The following is an 18,803-nucleotide window of genomic DNA, read 5'->3' as shown; positions in this document are numbered from 1 at the left end:
GTTAGCTTCTACAAAAATACTGTGACACAAAAATCTTTTCAAAAATACTGTATTTTTATAAAACACCAGTAGAACACAAAACAGAACAACTAAAAACAACAGTAGAACAACTAAAAAACAACAGTGAAAACTTAACACAGTACACAGTGTAAAACTTACACAGTATTTTTGAAAAAAATTCCGCCCCACAGTATAAAAATTAAAAAATTAAAAAATTCCAGTATGTGGTGTAATTATCCCAAATAATTTACGGCGTAAACACAATTCTCGGTTCTGGATAAATAATTAATTTTAATTTTTTACAGTAATAATAATTAATTTTTTTTTATTTTTATACTTTAAAACAGTTTTTTTTTTTTTTTTTTTTTTTTACGTTTTTATGAAAATCTAATAGCAATTAACGAAGCAACTTAAATTCACATAACAACTCACATAGAAACTACCGGAGCAATTCAAACCGTAAATTTAAAAAAAGTTAAAAATTAGTATATAAAGTAATTTTTCGTAATAATTAAGTTATATGTCTGAAACTTAGATTGTTAAGTGTAAGTTATATTATCCGAGTGACATTTTTTATTGGTATGTTTAAATTAATTTTTAAATAAAAAATTAAAATTTAAGGATTACCACATGATCATTGACTTGACAATTAAGTAGCTACGAAGGTTTTAAAAATATAACGGTCAAAAATTAAATTAAAGTATTTATCTACCGTAAATTAAATTTAAGTATTTATGTCGTAAATAATTCTTTTATCAATTGCTTAAATTAAAAAAAGTATTATATTTTCTTTATTTTAATTTATTCCTATCAATTTTAATATTTTTTAAGTGATTTTAAAGAACGTGATATAAATTAGTACAACATATTAAAAAAAAAAAGCTAATAAACTAACTTAACTATTGAAATAGATAAGAGTATACTAGAATAGCCGTTTTTAAGGTAATGTACAATTTTCATTTTAGTATTTTAATCATATATTTTACAATGTTTGTTTGCACTATAAACATAGTTTTCATTCATCTTATCTATATAGTCTCACATTAGCAAACTTAATTTGTATGGTTTTAATTTTAAGGTAAGTTTTAAGTGTATTCTTTAGAAGCCAAAAACAAAAGTATTACTAAATATTGTTATGAAATAATATAAAATAATATAAAATAGATGAGAAGAAAGAAGAAGAAGATGAAGAGAGAAAGAGAAAGTGAATGAGAATAGTTGTTTATTCCAATGGGGTGAACCCCTATTTATACAAATACAAGAGTGAGATATTAAGAAACTAAGAAAAAGGGAAACTAAGAAAAAGAGGAATGTTGATTACAATTCATGGTTATAAATAAAAGATTTGGACATCCATATAATTATTAATATTTATAACACTCCCCCTTGGATGTCCATAATAGCTGCCTTATTAAAAATCTTGCTGAAAACTTGGTCAAAGGAAAAAGAGTATAGTGTAAACTAACTCCCTCCCCCTCATTTAGGCATTTGTGGAGATCTTCTAATCGATGAATTTCGATCTTGTCTGCCGTCTTCTCAAATGTTGATGTTGGTAATAGCTTTGTGAATAAGTTTGTAAGATTGACACTTGATTGAATATGTTGAACACCAATATGCATTTTCTTGAAGCGTATAAAGAAGAATTTCGTGAAATGTGTTCTAACTCTATCTCCTTCAATGTACCTCCTTTTAGTTGAACGATGCAAGCAGTATTATCCATAGAGAATTGCTTGGGTTGATACTTCTTTATTGAGTGCAATCCATATGTTTCCCGAATATGCTATGTCAATGATCTCACTCACACACATTCTCTACTTGCTTCATAAAATGCAAGTATGTTAACATGATTTATAGTTGTCTCGTTAAAAACTTTGCCAGAAAAACCCAATGGGACAAAATCTGAGCTAGGGAAAAGAGTACAATATATATTTCATATTCATAATTATTTGCAAGTTGCCTCGTTAAAAACCTTGCCAGGAAAACCCATTGGGACAAAACCTGAACTAAGGAAAAAGATTGCAACATGAATATGTCTCCTCCTCATGCACATATGATCCATAATTCTTTTGGTGATAATATATCTCATAAGATTATTGTTATCACTTTTAAAATATCACCATATATAATCTTTGATCATATATTTTCTATAACTCTTCCAGAGTATGCATGGACTTCTAAATTATAGATGAAGGGTTCGTGGAATATTAGTCTTTATCCAACTAATTGTATCATTCATGTGTGTACACAACTTTGTTCATACGAAAATTTAAAATTTCAAGTAGATATGAACATAACACGTTAATGGTACTACAAATTTTCATTTGTGACAATGATGGTACTCCAAGACCATATATTTATTCCATCTTGTTTTATGATCTTAATTTCCATATCAAATGATCATATATCTATAATTCTTGATACATATGAAGTACTTCAGGACTTCAATACTAATGAACAAACTTTATACATTAATATTTCTCGAAATACAAAAGAAATAAAAGTTTGTTCTTCAATTAATCAAAAACTCTTAAAGAGTCTATCACAACGTATAATTTACGTATTTATATTGCATAGACAACCATAGGTATTTTTCAAACAATAATTTACTTACATGTCATTATTTCATACAAAGATCTTTGTCATATAGTGCGCGCGACTTTGAATTTATATCACTTAAGACATGTATTAAATTCTTCTAGAATTTTTAGATAAGGCTTATTTCAAATTCTCACTATATTAGGAGCTCCAAATAAATAACCTTTTGTTGAAACATTTATGTGACGCTTATAAATCCTCATAAAATATATTCCAGGCTATAATCAAATCATGATTATATTTTCTCAATATTTAAGTCTTACTTCAATCAATCTCATGTCTATGCAAACTTTGTACAACAATTCATTATGTACAAATACATATATGCAAATTTCTCATTAGAAATATTTATTTGCACACCCTACAGGTCTTACTTCACTTTATGTGAGTAAATTTACCTGGATTGCGTCATAATATTTTGGCCAAAAATCAAAATGTATGTCGATAATTCTCGACAAATCTAATACAATGATCCTTGCTATCTCATGTTAGTTTATTGCATATGCACACATTCAATATTTATTGTCGACAAAAATTTCAATAAATGATAATTTCCTCCCATATTGACATAACTTATAGAGATCTCTTTAAATTACATATTTTCAAATATGTTTATCATTTATAGGTACCTATAACGAATCACTTTAGGGATTCAATTATGATTAAATGTGTTATGTCTAACTTCTCTTGGGAGTCTCTTCGAGTACCGTTTTCATCACGGTTATCATTTTAATACTTTATAACATTAAGGTATCTCCATGAGTACCTCTAGATTTAACAACTTCAGGGCAAATCAAATGAACATTTACTAATAATTTCTATATTGTTCATTTACGCTTCAGGCGTTTTCAACTCATTCTATCTCAACTTTGAGTAATATTGATTTGCAGTTGGTATATATCATTTTGAACTATATCGTTCTTATAACTTTGTGCAAGGATCATTTTTCAAAAATTATCATCGATCCCAACTGCTTCTCTCCCCCTAATCGAGAGAATTTTAAGAAATTGTGATATCTAATAATATTAATACACCTGTAGGGATTTCAATATATCACAATGAATCAATATCTATTTAAACTCATATATATTATATGACATTGAACTTCAGGTTCAATAACTTCAGTTTCAAGTTCAATACTTATGAACTTAATTCATTTCTAAGAATGAGTCATACGTGTATAATTAGAAATACATAAATTTATACATTTTGTAAATGCATGATCATATAATCTTATCACATCGATAAGAAACTATGCAATAAAAATCTAATAATGGCTCAAGACTGTTAAAGAAATATAATTTAAATATTTTCTATGTGCAAATATATGCACATTCTTCTTTTGAGCCTTATAAATTAACAATGAGAAGAATCTTCTGGTTCTTCAACAAAATTTAGTCAAATTCTTTGACAATTTATTGCATATGATTGATCATGTCAAAAAATTCAATTCATGAACTTCAGGTTCACTATAATTTGTATTTCAATGAAACTTTCAAAAGGTAATGTAAATTCATTACAACATAATCATTACAAGTTTCATTTTATATACACGAATAATATAATTATATTATTCTCCAAAACATATACACTCTTCAGGAGTCACTATTATGTTTATCAAACTTTATATTTCTTCAGGAATCACTATCATCAATTCAATGATGTGTATAATATAAAATGTACATGACAACTTCATCATGTTGTTATAATGGTCAAATAGATATAACCATAATATATCATTCATGTTTCCTGGTATCTTTTTAACAAGTCGTCTAATTTATTAATAGACTATTCATCAGTCTAATTATCATGACTTGATATATTATATATTTAAATGTACAACCAGATTATACTTTCATAACTAGATAAAAGTTATACATTTAGGTACATACAAATATATTTTACTACTCTAAGTAGCAATTGTATGTAAGACTTCTTTAGGAAGCTTTTCAAATAATTATTTTGTGATTTTTTATCACTTTGATTATATTAGATCACTAACAAATATTAGTAAATTATATATCCACTTTTGGGAATATGCAAACTAAATTATATAGTAACTATATATATACACATATTCTGCACCAACAACAGTTTGAAACTATTGATTTCAAGAAATAATAAAATATGTATATATTAATTTACTTCTGGCATTGCCAATATATGTGAAATCTATATTCTTTGAAATAGAATTTCATGTCTATTCATTCTCTTTAGGTAATGATATTTAAATATTCTAAATGTACAATAAGTTTGTACAATTCACATTCTATTAAATAATCAAGTATACTTTTATCTTGATTATAAGTATGTCCGTACTACAGGTACGCGACCACTATTATTAAATTCCACACATGATATATAAATTTCATGCACTTTAATTATGTGTGGTATCTCATCTTTTAGTTGTTTCCACTTTTTCTAGAAATATTTGAGTAGTAAATAATGTCATTGATTATTTAAAATCATTACATTCACTTCGGGGAATGACGTTGAACAAGTAGAACATTATTATAAATTTCTTAAAAATTTATTACTTGTTCATCCATAAAAAATATAAGAAATTATTCAACAATTTCTTTTACGATATTTCAAAGAATATATGAATGCAATTTTTGCATAGTCTCCAAGATGTATGCAAAATTTAATCTTTAACATATGTCAGATTCAATAATTTCCAACATTGCAAGTAATAACAATGTATAATAACATGACTAATACGAGGAATCTTTAAAAGTGATTGACTTCAATTCGTATCATTCTCTGCGGGGAATGATGAACAATAAATACCGCCTCATGTATTTAAATAACATTAGTCATGCTCATTGTTATTCTTATATTTTAATGTTTCAATGCAATTTTTTTAACATTCTTTTTGAGTATTCAAAACCCACTATAAAATTGCATCAATAATAATCATTTTTAATGATTCTTTAGTTGTATTCACATAAATACAATCATTTTTTTTTCTTCGATAAATATAAAACATTTACTTCAGAAAATGTTTATCAAAATCTATATCGATATTAAATTATTTTTCATTGTCCTCAAAGAATACAAGAACATATATATAAATATGTATTCATCTCTTTCATTATATATTCATCAACTATATAATGAATATTACGTTTGCATAATCTTCAGGATATATGCAAGATTTTATTGAGGACGCATAATCATCAGGATGTATGCAATATTTTATCGAGGATGCATAATCTTCAGGATATATGCAATATTTTATCGATGATGCATAATCTTCAGGATATATGCAATATTTTATCGATGATGCATAATCTTCAGGATATATGCAATATTTTATCGATGATGCATAATCTTTAGGATATATGCAATATTTTATCGATGATACATAATCTTCTGGATATATGTATAATTTATATAGATTTTCTCTATCATATCATAGGCACACATATATTAATATTATGAATGATAAGACCATTATATATATATATGAAATCAATAATAAATATATAAAAATATATACATACAGATATAATATATAGATATATAGATAAAAAGAAAAAAGAAACCAAATGATTCTTGAAATTGTTTCAGTCAGAGGAGTATATATATAAATATATATTTAGTGTATTTTGACTTTGAAACAATTCAAGAACTTTAACAAGATACTTACATTGGGACTTGGGTAGAGACTCATGTTTGAAGCTTGGGCAGAGACTCATGCTTGAAGCTTGGGCAGAGACTCGTGCTGATAACGTGTTATGAAATAATATAAAATAATATAAAATAGATGAGAAAAAAGAAGAAGAAGATGAAGAGAGAAAGAGAAAGTGAATGAGAATTTCTGAGTTGTTTATTCCAATGGGGTGAACCCCTATTTATACAAATACAAGAGTGAGATATTAAGAAACTAAGAAAAAAGGAAACTAAGGAAAAGAGGAATGTTGATTACAATTCATGGTAATAAATAAAAGATTTGGACATCCATATAATTATTAATATTTATAACAAATATAAAATTATTATTATTACAAATTGCTATTCAAATTACCTTACAAATCCACTTTTATTCATAATAAAATCACCCAAAAACCCCCCAAAACACTTTTTAGTTTGGAACACAACACAATGCACTCTTTCTAACATCTATTTGTTTCACTTGGATGAAAAAGGATTGAGACATTCCTTCATAACTTCTTGGATCCTTTTCTTCATCAGCTTATCCTTAACACCCGAAAGCATGTTTCGATAAAACATCTCTAATCTAACAAGCCTGCCTTGGTCTGCTGACTCTAACATCGTCTCCCATTCCTTTGCAACGTCGAAAGTCCCCGAGTTCTGCAATGACATTGGGATTTCTTTCTCTTCAAAGGGTTTCCCGAAAATTGAGCCATGAAGTATGCTAGCATACTGTTCCATTGCTGAAAGTCTCGACTCGAGAACCTTCATCTTCTCCAAGTTTTCATCTTGTTTGGAATCTTTTTCTTCGGTTTTGGTTTCTTCACTATCATTGGCTTTTGTTTCCACTTGCTTGTCATCCTCGGTTACTTCAGGCCACAACACCCGCGTTGGTGTGAGACAATCGTCTGTTTTTCCATTCCCGAGAACCCCACTTCTTCCCCTCCCCCAAGACCACATTTCGTATCCATCTTTTGCGACGAGAACAGTGTGAGCTGCTCCACAAGCAACTTGAACTGGCTTGTCAAATTTAGCATTTTGTTCGCTACATGAAATCAGTAAAGGCGAAACAGCATCCCCTGAAACCGCACTTACTCTTGCACCGGGGCACAGGCCAAGACCCCTTTCCATTCCCCACGACCATGCTTCTCCCGAAGATGAAAGAACACTCGTATGGAACAAACCACAATCAACAGAGATTAGAGACACAGAATCAGGTAAGCCATTCACTTGTTGAGGAGACATGGCATTTTTTGTGGTTCCATGCCCGAGCTGACCATTTTCACCGAGCCCAAACGTCCAACATGTACTTTCATGTGTGTCACTTGGTGGTGGTGCCTTCTTCCGAGCAAGCAAAGCTGTGTGCAATGACCCACATGCCACCTCATAAATTTCCCAAGGGGAATCCTGGTTAAACGTTTCAACAATTTCAGGGCAATGCCTGCTCTGTGTGTCCCCGAGGCCTAATTGCCCGTGTTTGTTGCCACCCCAAGAGTAACATAGAATTTTCTCGGTACTAACTAGCGCCACAATATGCTCGGTTCCACATGCTACCTTCATAACTGTATAGCCAAGTAAATCCTTTACAGGACTTGGAGCGAAAGTGCTCACGAAAGACAAACCCCCTTCGTTGCTTTGCTGTGGATAGTTTCCCCATATCCAAAGACCGCCTATATTATCAATCGCTAAAGATGTCATTCCTCCAGCTTTGATAGAACAAATCTGAGATTAAAACAAACTGTTAAAACAAGAATTGCAGATAAGGTTTTCATTAGTTTTTCGGTTTATTTTGTCAAAAACCTTTAGTGACGAATTAGTAGTCGTTGTTTCTGACTTGAGAAACTGCTTCACTAAGCAGGGAACAGCGGAGTTATCTCCATCAGAACCAAGTTGGCCATCCGTTTAACAGTCAAGGATGAAAGATATAACTAAACAAGCCAGACAAGATATCGAATACAAAAATAGACCGGCAATGTACTATTTAAGGATACAGAGATTGTAGCCCCATGACCAAATTGATCCATCATCTGCCATTAGAATCAAGAACAGATCATAAAACAATCAGAAAATAATCAATGCATATGATCAAATCGTGTATAGCTTAGACACGAAAATATGGATGATCAAGTAACAACATGTACAATTTAGTTTAGAAAGAAGAAAGAATCTTTCATGGTGTTTGTTCTTGGTTAGTTATTCAATTCCGAAAACGGCAAGATCATGTGGACATTGTCTTAAAAATTACAAGACTGCACATAAGTTGCATCTACTAATTTAAATCTGGTCTACTCTAATCCATCTATTGAACCTTGTTTTTGTTCATTAAACCATTTATGCATCAATTTTCAACATGTACTTAGTCTAACTAACAAGTTTAAACAATCTACCAAACATTCTATATCTTTTTTGTTATAAACAAAATCCATAACCCCATAAACCTTAACATCATTATCACAAACAAAAGTTCAAAACATTTGAATTATAGCAAAAACATCACACACAACACAAGAGCCACTCCATTAAATAAGCTTAACAATATGCTCTAAACTTGAGAAATATGCTTTCTATTGGACCCCATTCTTCCATCTTGTTGGGCTGCAAGCTCACCTTAGCTCCCACATTAGTATGATACCGCTTTCAGTCTATTCCGCACGGATTTATTTTTGTGGATCTTCCCAAAAAAACTGATACTAATAGAGTAGGTGAACACGCATATATTCAAGACAATCCTTGCCTAACACGTGTGTTTTGGACTAAAAAAGATCAAATGGCAAAAGCGAATTTCAATAAATGTTATAAACTTGTTCTTTCAAGTCATTACTAAATAGAGCATATTTGTTAAACTTAGGCACAATTAATCAAAATTGTCTGAATCCAACAATAACATTAACAATATCTTTACTCTCCCAAAACTCAAATTTTCAACAACAAAGATGATAACAGTTAAGTACTTGAGTTTAATTGAAGAGAATAAAAAATCAAACCTGCAAGAGCAAGACTGTGATAAGCACCAGCAGCAATAGCCACAATCTTGATACTCTTTTCATCTGAGTCTTGTTGTTGTTGTTGTTGTGGATACTCAAATCTAACCTCAGCAGGAGAAATCTCATCTGTCTCTGAACCTCTTCCAAGTCTACCAAACATCCCTCTTCCCCATGAATGTACTCCTCCATTTCCTGTAATCAACACTCATAAAACCTTAAATAAAACACCATTTTTTTGGTGATGTTAGTGGGATAAATCTCCCCTACCCCACAAGAAAGACTTTGTTAAAGAGAACTCACAGTATCAAAGAATGTGAAAACACACACCAATCAACGGAGATAATAGTCAAGCATATTCAAGTGTCATTAAAGTTAGTGTTACATTTGATTAATACGCCAATTATGGTTATAACGGTCTCATTATGACCACAGAACAAGAGTAGTCTTTTAAAAGTGGACTAAGCAGGCTGAGCTCTACTGAACCATTATAATTTCTATATTTTATTTACATAATTGCACATATTATTACTATATTAGTACTATTCTAAGTGAGTACTCGCTATTCAAATAACTTTTGAATGCTCGCAATTTTAAGTATTGTCTAAATTCCTCTGAAAACAGCGAAAAGGAACAAAATATTGAACTGGGTTCAATTCAACCTTCACTTGGGTCAGCTCAAATGAGCTTTTACTTCATAATTTGAGCTAAAGGATCAATCTTTGAGTAACGGGTCATATGGGTTTTCTTAAACATCACCATAAAAGTATAAAAATAAAAACTTAAGATATATATAGGAATGAGAAGGTATGGTTACCGGTGAGAGCAAGAGTGTGGGCTTCACCAGCGGCTATGGCGGTGACTTTTAAGTCGCCGGCGTTTAGAGAAGCGGTGGTTGACTCCATTATTTGCGGCGACCAGACACTGACACTCACAATTTCTAAAAGAGAAGAGAGTGATCAATTCAATGTTTTTTTTCGATAAGATAATGTTATTTTTTTTTCTTCTGAAGAAATAATTTTATTTCTTATTTAAAAGTATTATCTACAATTTTTTCAATAGCTTACATTGAGATTGAGTACCTATCTTAAAAATGAAAAAAAAAAAAGTTAATTAGGAATAACTTTTCGTTATAAATGATGTGTAAACTATTGAAATTGTTGAATTTAATTTTATTAACAAACGCTTAACATGGTGATTGTCTGAATTTCCATTCATATCAAGCGTTTATTAGAAAAATGTTACTAAATTCAATGAGACTAACTCACTGATTAGAGAATGGTGAAATTTTATATAAGTTTAAACTTAAAACTCTTAAATTATAGTACATAAGTATTATTAATTATGCTAAACTCTAAAAAAAATAGAACTTACTCTTTAATCAAACAATTTCAATAATTCAGTATTTAATTTTAATAGTTTGAAAAATTCAAGACATGTCAATTTATTTATTTTGCTAAAAAATAAACAAGTTTGAAGGCAAAAAATTATTACATATTTCAAATATACATATCATTATTAACTTAATATTTTATATTTTGTTAAATAAGAATAATTTTTTACCTCCAAAAAATTAGTGCTATATCAACAAATTCAACAAGAAAATGAGTAAAAGTAGAATAATATTTACAACAAATTCTATAATCTCATAATTATTTTTGTAGCATAAAAAAATTAAAAAGAAAACAAAACTCAAGATATAGTCCCCTTTTCATAGACATATTTTCAACATTCCCAACAAATTAAAATAAAATAAGAATAGAGAAGTGTTGCCACGAATGGCAAAGAAATATTTATCCTTTTTCTTTCTTTTTTCCACTTTAAATTCTCAATAATTATAGAGTTGCTACAATAAAATAAAATAGAACAATCAATGACTAAACCATAAATTCAATATTGATTTTGATGCTTAATTACTATAAATGAACATGATTAAACAAAATATATTACAATCTGAATCTTCTCCTATAAAGTCCCTCAAAATCTGATGCAGTAGCACTTACTTAGTATAACCTCATAATACAACACCTGATTAATCCTTAAATCAATTCTTTGTTCTCAAATGATTTTAGTGCCAAAATCAAATTGGTTGGTTGGACTTTCATATAATTGCTTTGCTACTTTCTTTCTCTCTCATACCAACTCCTTTGACTGGTTTTGCTTAACCGAATCGTATCTTCACAACTTCAACTTCTTAGACAACTTGTCTTCTTCACAACTCTAAAGAAAAATATAGCCGAAAAGTGTCTTGTGGCGGGTTTTCCTCAGCCTCCTTTCTTCTTTTGGTCTTTCAATGGTTTTACTTCCTTTGTCAGCATTCTTGGAGCTATGGCCATGGCCATAAGCTCTTGGAATAGCAGCTTACAGGCATAAGGAATATGAACCTGGATATAGATAAATAAATGATTTACGGGGTTAAAAGAGAAAGGAAGATAAATCAGATTTGGACCTATGATCGAATCGTATTTATTTACCTGTACAATGTCGGTTTTGTTTTTGCAACCTCTGCACTCGAAAGAGTTCTTCTTAAGATTTGCAATTGCTATCAACCCACAACGCTCACAGACATGAACTCTATAGGCATCACTCTGATCGAACAATCTCTCTTTGAGAAAGTGAGCTGCCCCGTGAGCAATCATACAATCCCGTTCCATTTCTCCAAAGCGAAGACCTCCATCACGAGATCGTCCTTCAGCAGGCTGCCTTGTAAGAATCTGCACGGGGCCTCGTCCCCTTGAATGGATCTTATCATCCACCATATGCTTCAATCTTTGGTAATATGTTGGTCCGAGGAAGATCATAGCAGGAAGACGCCGGCCAGTGTGACCGTTGTACATGGTTTCGAATCCACGCATTTGATAACCACATTTATGAAGTGCTTTACTAATATTATCCACCTGAAAATTGAGAGGAATTTTCAACATAGCATATCACATCATATACTTCACAAAACCGACTTTACTACTTTGAATCAATTGTATTTCATCCTTCGTTTTCCATAGCAACTGGGAATCAAAAAATATTTTCACTACTGCCAACCAACTTCTAAGACCCGTGTAAAGAAGAATTAACGTTGTCTAGACACAGCAAATTGTCCCTAAAACAGTATTAGTGAACTTAATAGCTTAGGGTTGTGTTGTTCGAAAGGAAGTTCAAAATTACATTATTAAAATTTGGATTACCTATATTAAAACACTAATTAAGAGCAAATTATCAGAATATGAGATTCTAAGATAATGTTAGCTCGCATTAATAAATATATTAGAATAACTCAAAGATAATGTGTACTCACAGTTACGTCTGTAAACGGAGTCGCGTCTCCTTCCTTCCCCATATGAGCAGCAACTTTTCCCATGATACACTCAATAAGCTGACCGATTGTCATTCGAGAAGGAATAGCATGTGGGTTCACAATAATATCGGGGGTGATTCCTTCCACAGTCCATGGCATATCTTCTTGTGTATAAGTCATCCCGACTGTTCCCTTCTGACCATGTCGACTACTAAACTTATCTCCAATTTGAGGTATTCTAACAGATCTTACTCGCACTTTGACAAACCTCAACCCATCGGCATTTGTTGTCAGTAGAACCTGGAAAGGATTAAAAGTACGTTCACGAATTGAAAAGAAAAACAGAATAAGAAATCATAAGATCATTAATGACCACTTAAGATCAGAAAGAAGATTCAGTTATAAAACTTACTTGATCCACAATACCATTTTCACTGTGCCGTAAGCTTATACTGTGATCACGTCGTGAGTAACGTGAAGCAGCTTGTCCTTGAGCTTCATCTTGGGCAAGAGGAGTGGTCTTTCCTATAATAACATCCTCTCCTGAAACCCTAGTTCCCTGTTATACAATTCGATACAATTAGACAATTAGACAAAAAAGTTCTTTAGGACCGAAGAAGAAGAAGAAAACAGGGACATGGGTGCTTACAGGAGGAGCAAGACCGTCATCATCCAATTTATCATAAGAACCATGTCTCATACCCTGCAAAATCAGACTTTAATAAAACATCCAACACATTGAGAAGCCACAAACTAAATATTAGCTGTATCTAACTAATTCCTCACCATAGTATTAGATCTATCTGGACGACCGAAGTCCTCTTTCACTAGTGTGCCCATCTTTTTTTCCTCATCTCTGTCTCACAAGAACCAATAAACCATTTAATGATGTAAAAGAGCACAAAGACAAAATGAAAAGAAAAAGGACTAAGTGAAACAATCTTACCTATATGAGCGGAAGAAAAGTGATCGGAAAAACCCACGATCTATAGAAGACTGATTCATAATGACAGAATCTTCCTGGTTATAACCCGAGTAGCAAGCAATAGCAACAATGGCGTTCTAACAAATGAAAGAAACCCCTTTCAAAAATCATCACCCAAAGTTGGTAATTGTACAAAAAAATAAAAAGCAAGGTAATATCTTTACAATTCCGGCTGGAAGTTGCCTAAAGTGGAGATGTTCCATGGCTCTTGTAGTGACAAGAGGCTTTTGAGGATAGTACAGAACATAGGCCAGTGTATCCTGAAATTAATAATAATTAAAATAAAATAATAATAATAAGTCACAACTAATTTGGTTCAAAAAGTAAATGAAAAATAACTAAATCAATACATATGTTTCATATTATACGGTAGAAAAATAAATAGATTTAACATACCATTCGAAACTGGTAGTTTGTGACATATATTCCCATGGCTTGCTTGCCCATAGCAGATTGATATGTATTTCTTGGCGACTAATTAATACGCAACAAATTTATTAGATAGAACAATTATAGTAAATATTTTGAATAGGTAAAGTTTATTTGACATCATAGATAGACTTACTTGATTATGATCAGGAAAAGGTATAATGGAAGCACAAACACCCAAAATAAGTGATGGATGGATTTCACAGTGCGTGTATGTCTCGGAATATGCCTCCTCTGGGTTAAGTCTTGCTTGCACAAGATCCTGGTTCAATAATTGACAATCAATATTTTTTACAAACCGTTCACATGCTCATAGTGCGAATCAATTACTTAATTTCCATTTCCACTCGGGAAATTAAAAAATATTGACTAACACTGATTGTCATTGAAATCATAGTGGTTTCCTCTTCCTCCGTGTCAATGTACTCTATGAATCCCTTGGCTACAAGATCATGCCAACCAGCATCATCGGGGTTTTCCTGAAATATTAAAGCCAATCATCAATGTAAAAACAATAACAATGAAGAAATAAAACTCAAGAGATAAGTGTGTCGAGTTCAGCTGACTGACCCTCAGTTGCAATGTATGGATGTCTTTTTTCTTTATCAAAAGCCTCTGTTTCTCCACAATGAACAATGGTCGACTACACCGCCCGTAGTCCGTATATATTCGTAGTTCTTTCAAGCGAATATCTCTAACAACCCCAACCTCAGTATTAACATCAACCTGTTCAAGCAGACTCATTAACATCTATCTAAACAAACAGAATAGCAACCGAAAAAACCATGGACCCAAAAACGATATAGTTTTAAATAATCACGATTCAGAGCTCAAAGATTGACCCGGCATGTACAAGGATATATATGCATGGCATAACCATTAAACCTACTCCTCTTGGGTTATGTAAGGCTATTTTTGAAGTATGCTGTCACCATTTTAATCAGAACAAACTATTCTTCCTGAGATTCATAAAATTCTGTCCAACTCTTAAGTTGGTGAGATTGTTGTTAAGTTTGTTCTGATTAACATTAACTTAATACAGTTTCTAGTCAACTCCTGAAGTTCATAAATTTCATGACTTGTCAAAAAAAATGTATGATTGCTTTTGTCATAATGTCTCATTCAAAATAATAAAAATAATTAAACTGACCCGTCGCCTCAGACGTCGTAATGTTTTCACCAACATGTCAGGATCACGATGTATACCAACCCAACAACCATTAACAAAAATTTTGGTAGCTTGGGGAATAACAGCAGGGGAAATTTCCTACATACAAGACACAATTAGAATTTAGAATTGTCAAACTGGGAAAACAAAAAAAGAAATAAAACATCTAGCAAACATAAGAGAAGGAGCACACCTCAAAATTTTCTGTCCCCCACTCTTCCAAAAATTCCAATATAGGATATGCAGCTGATCCTACAGTGATGTACACCATCAATGCAAGATTCTTCACCAGTCCACATGCCTGATTTATAGAAAGAAAACAAATTAGAGTGCCACCTAACAAATTATATGGTTCCAATAAATGCAAGTAGAATAAAGTTTAATAGAAACATATGCTTACTTGTCCTTCTGGTGTTTCAGCAGGACACATCATTCCCCATTGAGAATTATGCAACTGACGAGGCTTGGCCAATTTTCCTAAGAATGGGAACTTTGATTGTCAAAGTGAAAAGAACAAATAACAGCGGCATACGCAAACAAGTCACAACAAGACTATTTCAAGAAATTAAAGATAAACATGAAGAATACCGTCAATGTATCGAACAGAAAAATATCTACTACTCCCAAGTCCTTAGAAGAGTTCAAGATAAAAGTAAATTACCTTCACGACCAATGGGAGAATTTAATCTTCGCAAGTGTGACAATGTGGAGGCATATGTCAAACGATTTAACACCTGCAGAAAAATAATATAAAAATAATAAAAAAAATGTAATGTAAGTTTAAAAGAATGTCTAATTAAGCTTATGTCAGCATATTCAATTCAAGGCAGGATCCTAGTAATCATTTGGTTCAAATTGAGAGAGAAGAAACGACACACTATTGGAAGGAAATAGAATTAGGATTACTGACCTGTGACACTCCAGCTCTTGTACCAGCTGCATTTGCTTGGCCCCAATTTCCAGTAGCCAGTGAATATTTAAGACCACTGGTAATAGTTTTGGCTTTGATGGCAAATTGAAGATTAACATCCTTCCCATTATCGACACACTGGGTCGGGCATAATATATGAAGGTAAGAAATCCAAATATAAAAGGCATTATAACAAATTGAACAGAAAAATCAGATCAAGATTGGCACAAGGAAGTAGGAACCTTCTGCACATATCCTCTCACATCCCTTGTTAGCTTCCTGAATAGCTGCAGTCAAACAGCAGAAGGTCAATGATGTAATGATGGATTTAAGGATCACCAAAGATTTTAAGGAGAAAGAAAAATAGAAAAACTGAGAGAAAGAATATTAGAAACAAACCATTCTAAACAATCCCCCGAGTAAAGGACCAGCAAGGTCCAGCCTCTTATTGCCATAATGATCTCTGTCATCTTCTGCCCTCCGCCCAAGTGCACACAGTAAAAGCCGATGAATGATATAGCTAGCACAAGCACAAACAAATATATCAAACATTAAAAATTATATAATGTGTATGAAACAAAGAAATGCAGGGGGGCTGAAGAAATCCTACCCGAAATAGTAAGCTTTTTTTGTCTCACAAAATTCCCCAGTGCCAACATGGGGAAGCATTTCCTTTTGAAGTATCTCTTTTGCATACCTGCAATAAGGTATCACAGTTAATCCTATGAATACAAGAGTATAGCAAAGAATCATCGGACATCAAAAGAAGTTCCAAGAAACTACATACTTAATTCTCTTTTCCTTGGTGACTCCAACAGTTGCTCCTCTTTTTCCGATATAATCCAGTGCAACCTGAATGTCAAGTGAAATTCAACCATGTAAGACGAGCAGCAAACAAAATTTACCATTGGAGAAAAGAAAATATTTAGGTAACAAATAATTTTGAATTGCAAATGCTTCTTCCAGTGTATGGTAACAGGTGTACCTGTTGATTTTGAATCACAAATGCTTCCTCCAGTGAAGGACGCAACAACTCCATCATTGTAGTATCGGCAAAGTCATAACATATATGCTCCAATATGTCTTTGTCAGCAACAAACCCCAAAGCACGGAAGACAATAATAATTGGTATTTCAGCTCGAATATACGGAAGAGTAGCTCGTATGTACTGCCCCGATGATCCCTACAATAGCATATGCAGATAAAAGATGAAAAGAAAAATTTACAAGTGCCGCAAGCACATTAATAACTGGGAAGAACAAAGTGGAATAGATGTCTTATTACCCCTTTAGAGCTAGCTCGTGAAAGCATCCGCACAAACATGGTACTAGGTGGTCTGTTTTGAGACTCAGCCATAGACCGAACTTCGGCCACATAGGCATACTTGTTAGGCTGCCTCTTTTTGAACACATACACATGATTGGTACTCATCTTCTCTTGAGCAATTAGAACCTTCTCACTACCATTGATAATAAAATATCCACCTTGATCATATGGACACTCCCCAAGTTCTGTCAAATCCTTCTCTGAATTTTGGTACAATGTACAATAACTCGACCGAAGCATAATGGGAACCTAGTAAACAAAGTTTCTTGTTGGTAAAGCAATCAAGAGCATGAAACACGAAATTCCACAGTTACCAATAAAATCTATACTCTAAATTCTGGTACAATGAGGAACTTGGTAAACAAAGTTTTTTGTTAGTCAAAGTTACACTATGGGCTTATTGGCAGATTTGTAGTATTTTCTTAACCTAGCTTGGTATAAATATGTAAATCTTCACAAACTGATTATGAGTGAAATGAATGAAAATTGAGAGTATTCCTATTGGAGTTTGGCATTGACTATAATGTGAAACACTAAAATCATTTCAACAATTATCAATAAATAAATACCTTTCCAATGAAGACTTTGGTAAAGTCTTGAGTCTCAGTAACTTCTTCACCATCATGTCCTTTCTTTATAACCCTTTTTGTAACATCAACATACAAAGGTGCAGAGTATGTTAAGTTCCTCAACCTAGCAGCCTTGGGAAACAAGGTCGCCGTTTCTCCATCAGACTCAGTCATCATAGGTTTACTCAGATAAATCTGACCAAACCCAATTTTATAGATTGTCTACAAACACATACCAAAGAAGAAAACCACGAATTAAGTAAACACAAAACACAATAATTTCTCCCAAAAATAAAAATCAAAACTTTGATCATTTTTTCACCTCAGCAAAATCAGACTGGTGACCAGGGTTATGCTGAGACTCAGGACGAATCTCAATATCAGAAGATTCATCAACAATTTCTTGCATAGTATTCTGAATGAACTCATCGAAAGAATCAAGCTGTTGGCGAACCAATCCTTTTTCTTCGAAGTAAGCAGAGATAACAGCCCAAGCATCTTCCTGAGTGATTTCTTCCTCATCATCGTCATCTTCGTTGTATTGTTGCTCGTATTCGGGGTCTTCATCCATGGTGGTGGTGACTGTAATTGATTAGAAAACCCTAGATTGCTGAAGAAAATGAAAAAAGGGTTCAATGGAGAATGAAATTGAAAACCCTAGCAGAGCAGAGGAGAGACCTGAGAGTTGAGGAAGACAGGAGAGTGATTCGAATCGAAGAACAGGAAAAAATTGGCGGATTTGGTCTCTTCTCTTACTATAAATACGGTACTATGATTTTATTATATGGGAAATTCCAAAATTTGGGTTTAGTTTTTATTATAAATTTAATTTTTGACGGTAATAATTATTTGTTTTTAAGAAAAATATAATTTATTAATATGAATTTGTTG

The 18,803-nt window shown here is 32.2% G+C and overlaps 2 protein-coding genes across 2 annotated transcripts; both read right to left on the bottom strand.

Moving 5' to 3' along the window:
- Positions 1-6,583: 6,583 nt before the first annotated feature.
- Positions 6,584-8,211, bottom strand: LOC115697834 (ultraviolet-B receptor UVR8). The gene is made up of 2 exons (XM_061119107.1): positions 8,053-8,211; positions 6,584-7,974 (listed from the first exon to the last, which is right to left on the bottom strand). The coding sequence occupies exon 2, from the start codon at positions 7,948-7,950 to the stop codon at positions 6,730-6,732; it is 1,221 nt and encodes a 406-aa protein (XP_060975090.1). The 5' UTR covers positions 7,951-7,974; positions 8,053-8,211; the 3' UTR covers positions 6,584-6,729.
- A 2,789-nt stretch (positions 8,212-11,000) lies between these two features.
- LOC115697994 (DNA-directed RNA polymerase II subunit RPB2) lies at positions 11,001-18,703 on the bottom strand. The gene is made up of 25 exons (XM_030625171.2): positions 18,235-18,703; positions 17,913-18,134; positions 17,302-17,592; positions 17,003-17,200; positions 16,805-16,869; positions 16,628-16,714; positions 16,417-16,537; positions 16,260-16,304; positions 16,018-16,155; positions 15,769-15,841; positions 15,508-15,584; positions 15,301-15,408; positions 15,090-15,206; positions 14,510-14,665; positions 14,314-14,418; positions 14,076-14,201; positions 13,907-13,984; positions 13,675-13,770; positions 13,472-13,587; positions 13,312-13,381; positions 13,175-13,228; positions 12,938-13,084; positions 12,526-12,825; positions 11,708-12,130; positions 11,001-11,617 (listed from the first exon to the last, which is right to left on the bottom strand). The coding sequence occupies exons 1-25, from the start codon at positions 18,481-18,483 to the stop codon at positions 11,498-11,500; spliced, it is 3,582 nt and encodes a 1,193-aa protein (XP_030481031.1). The 5' UTR covers positions 18,484-18,703; the 3' UTR covers positions 11,001-11,497.
- Positions 18,704-18,803: the final 100 nt, after the last annotated feature.

The sequence above is a fragment of the Cannabis sativa genome, chromosome 7 (assembly GCF_029168945.1).
Source record: "Cannabis sativa cultivar Pink pepper isolate KNU-18-1 chromosome 7, ASM2916894v1, whole genome shotgun sequence".
In the NCBI taxonomy this organism is placed as follows: Eukaryota; Viridiplantae; Streptophyta; class Magnoliopsida; order Rosales; family Cannabaceae; genus Cannabis; species Cannabis sativa.
The sequence above is the reverse complement of the archived record's forward strand: the minus strand, read 5'-3'. Positions and strand labels throughout refer to the sequence as shown.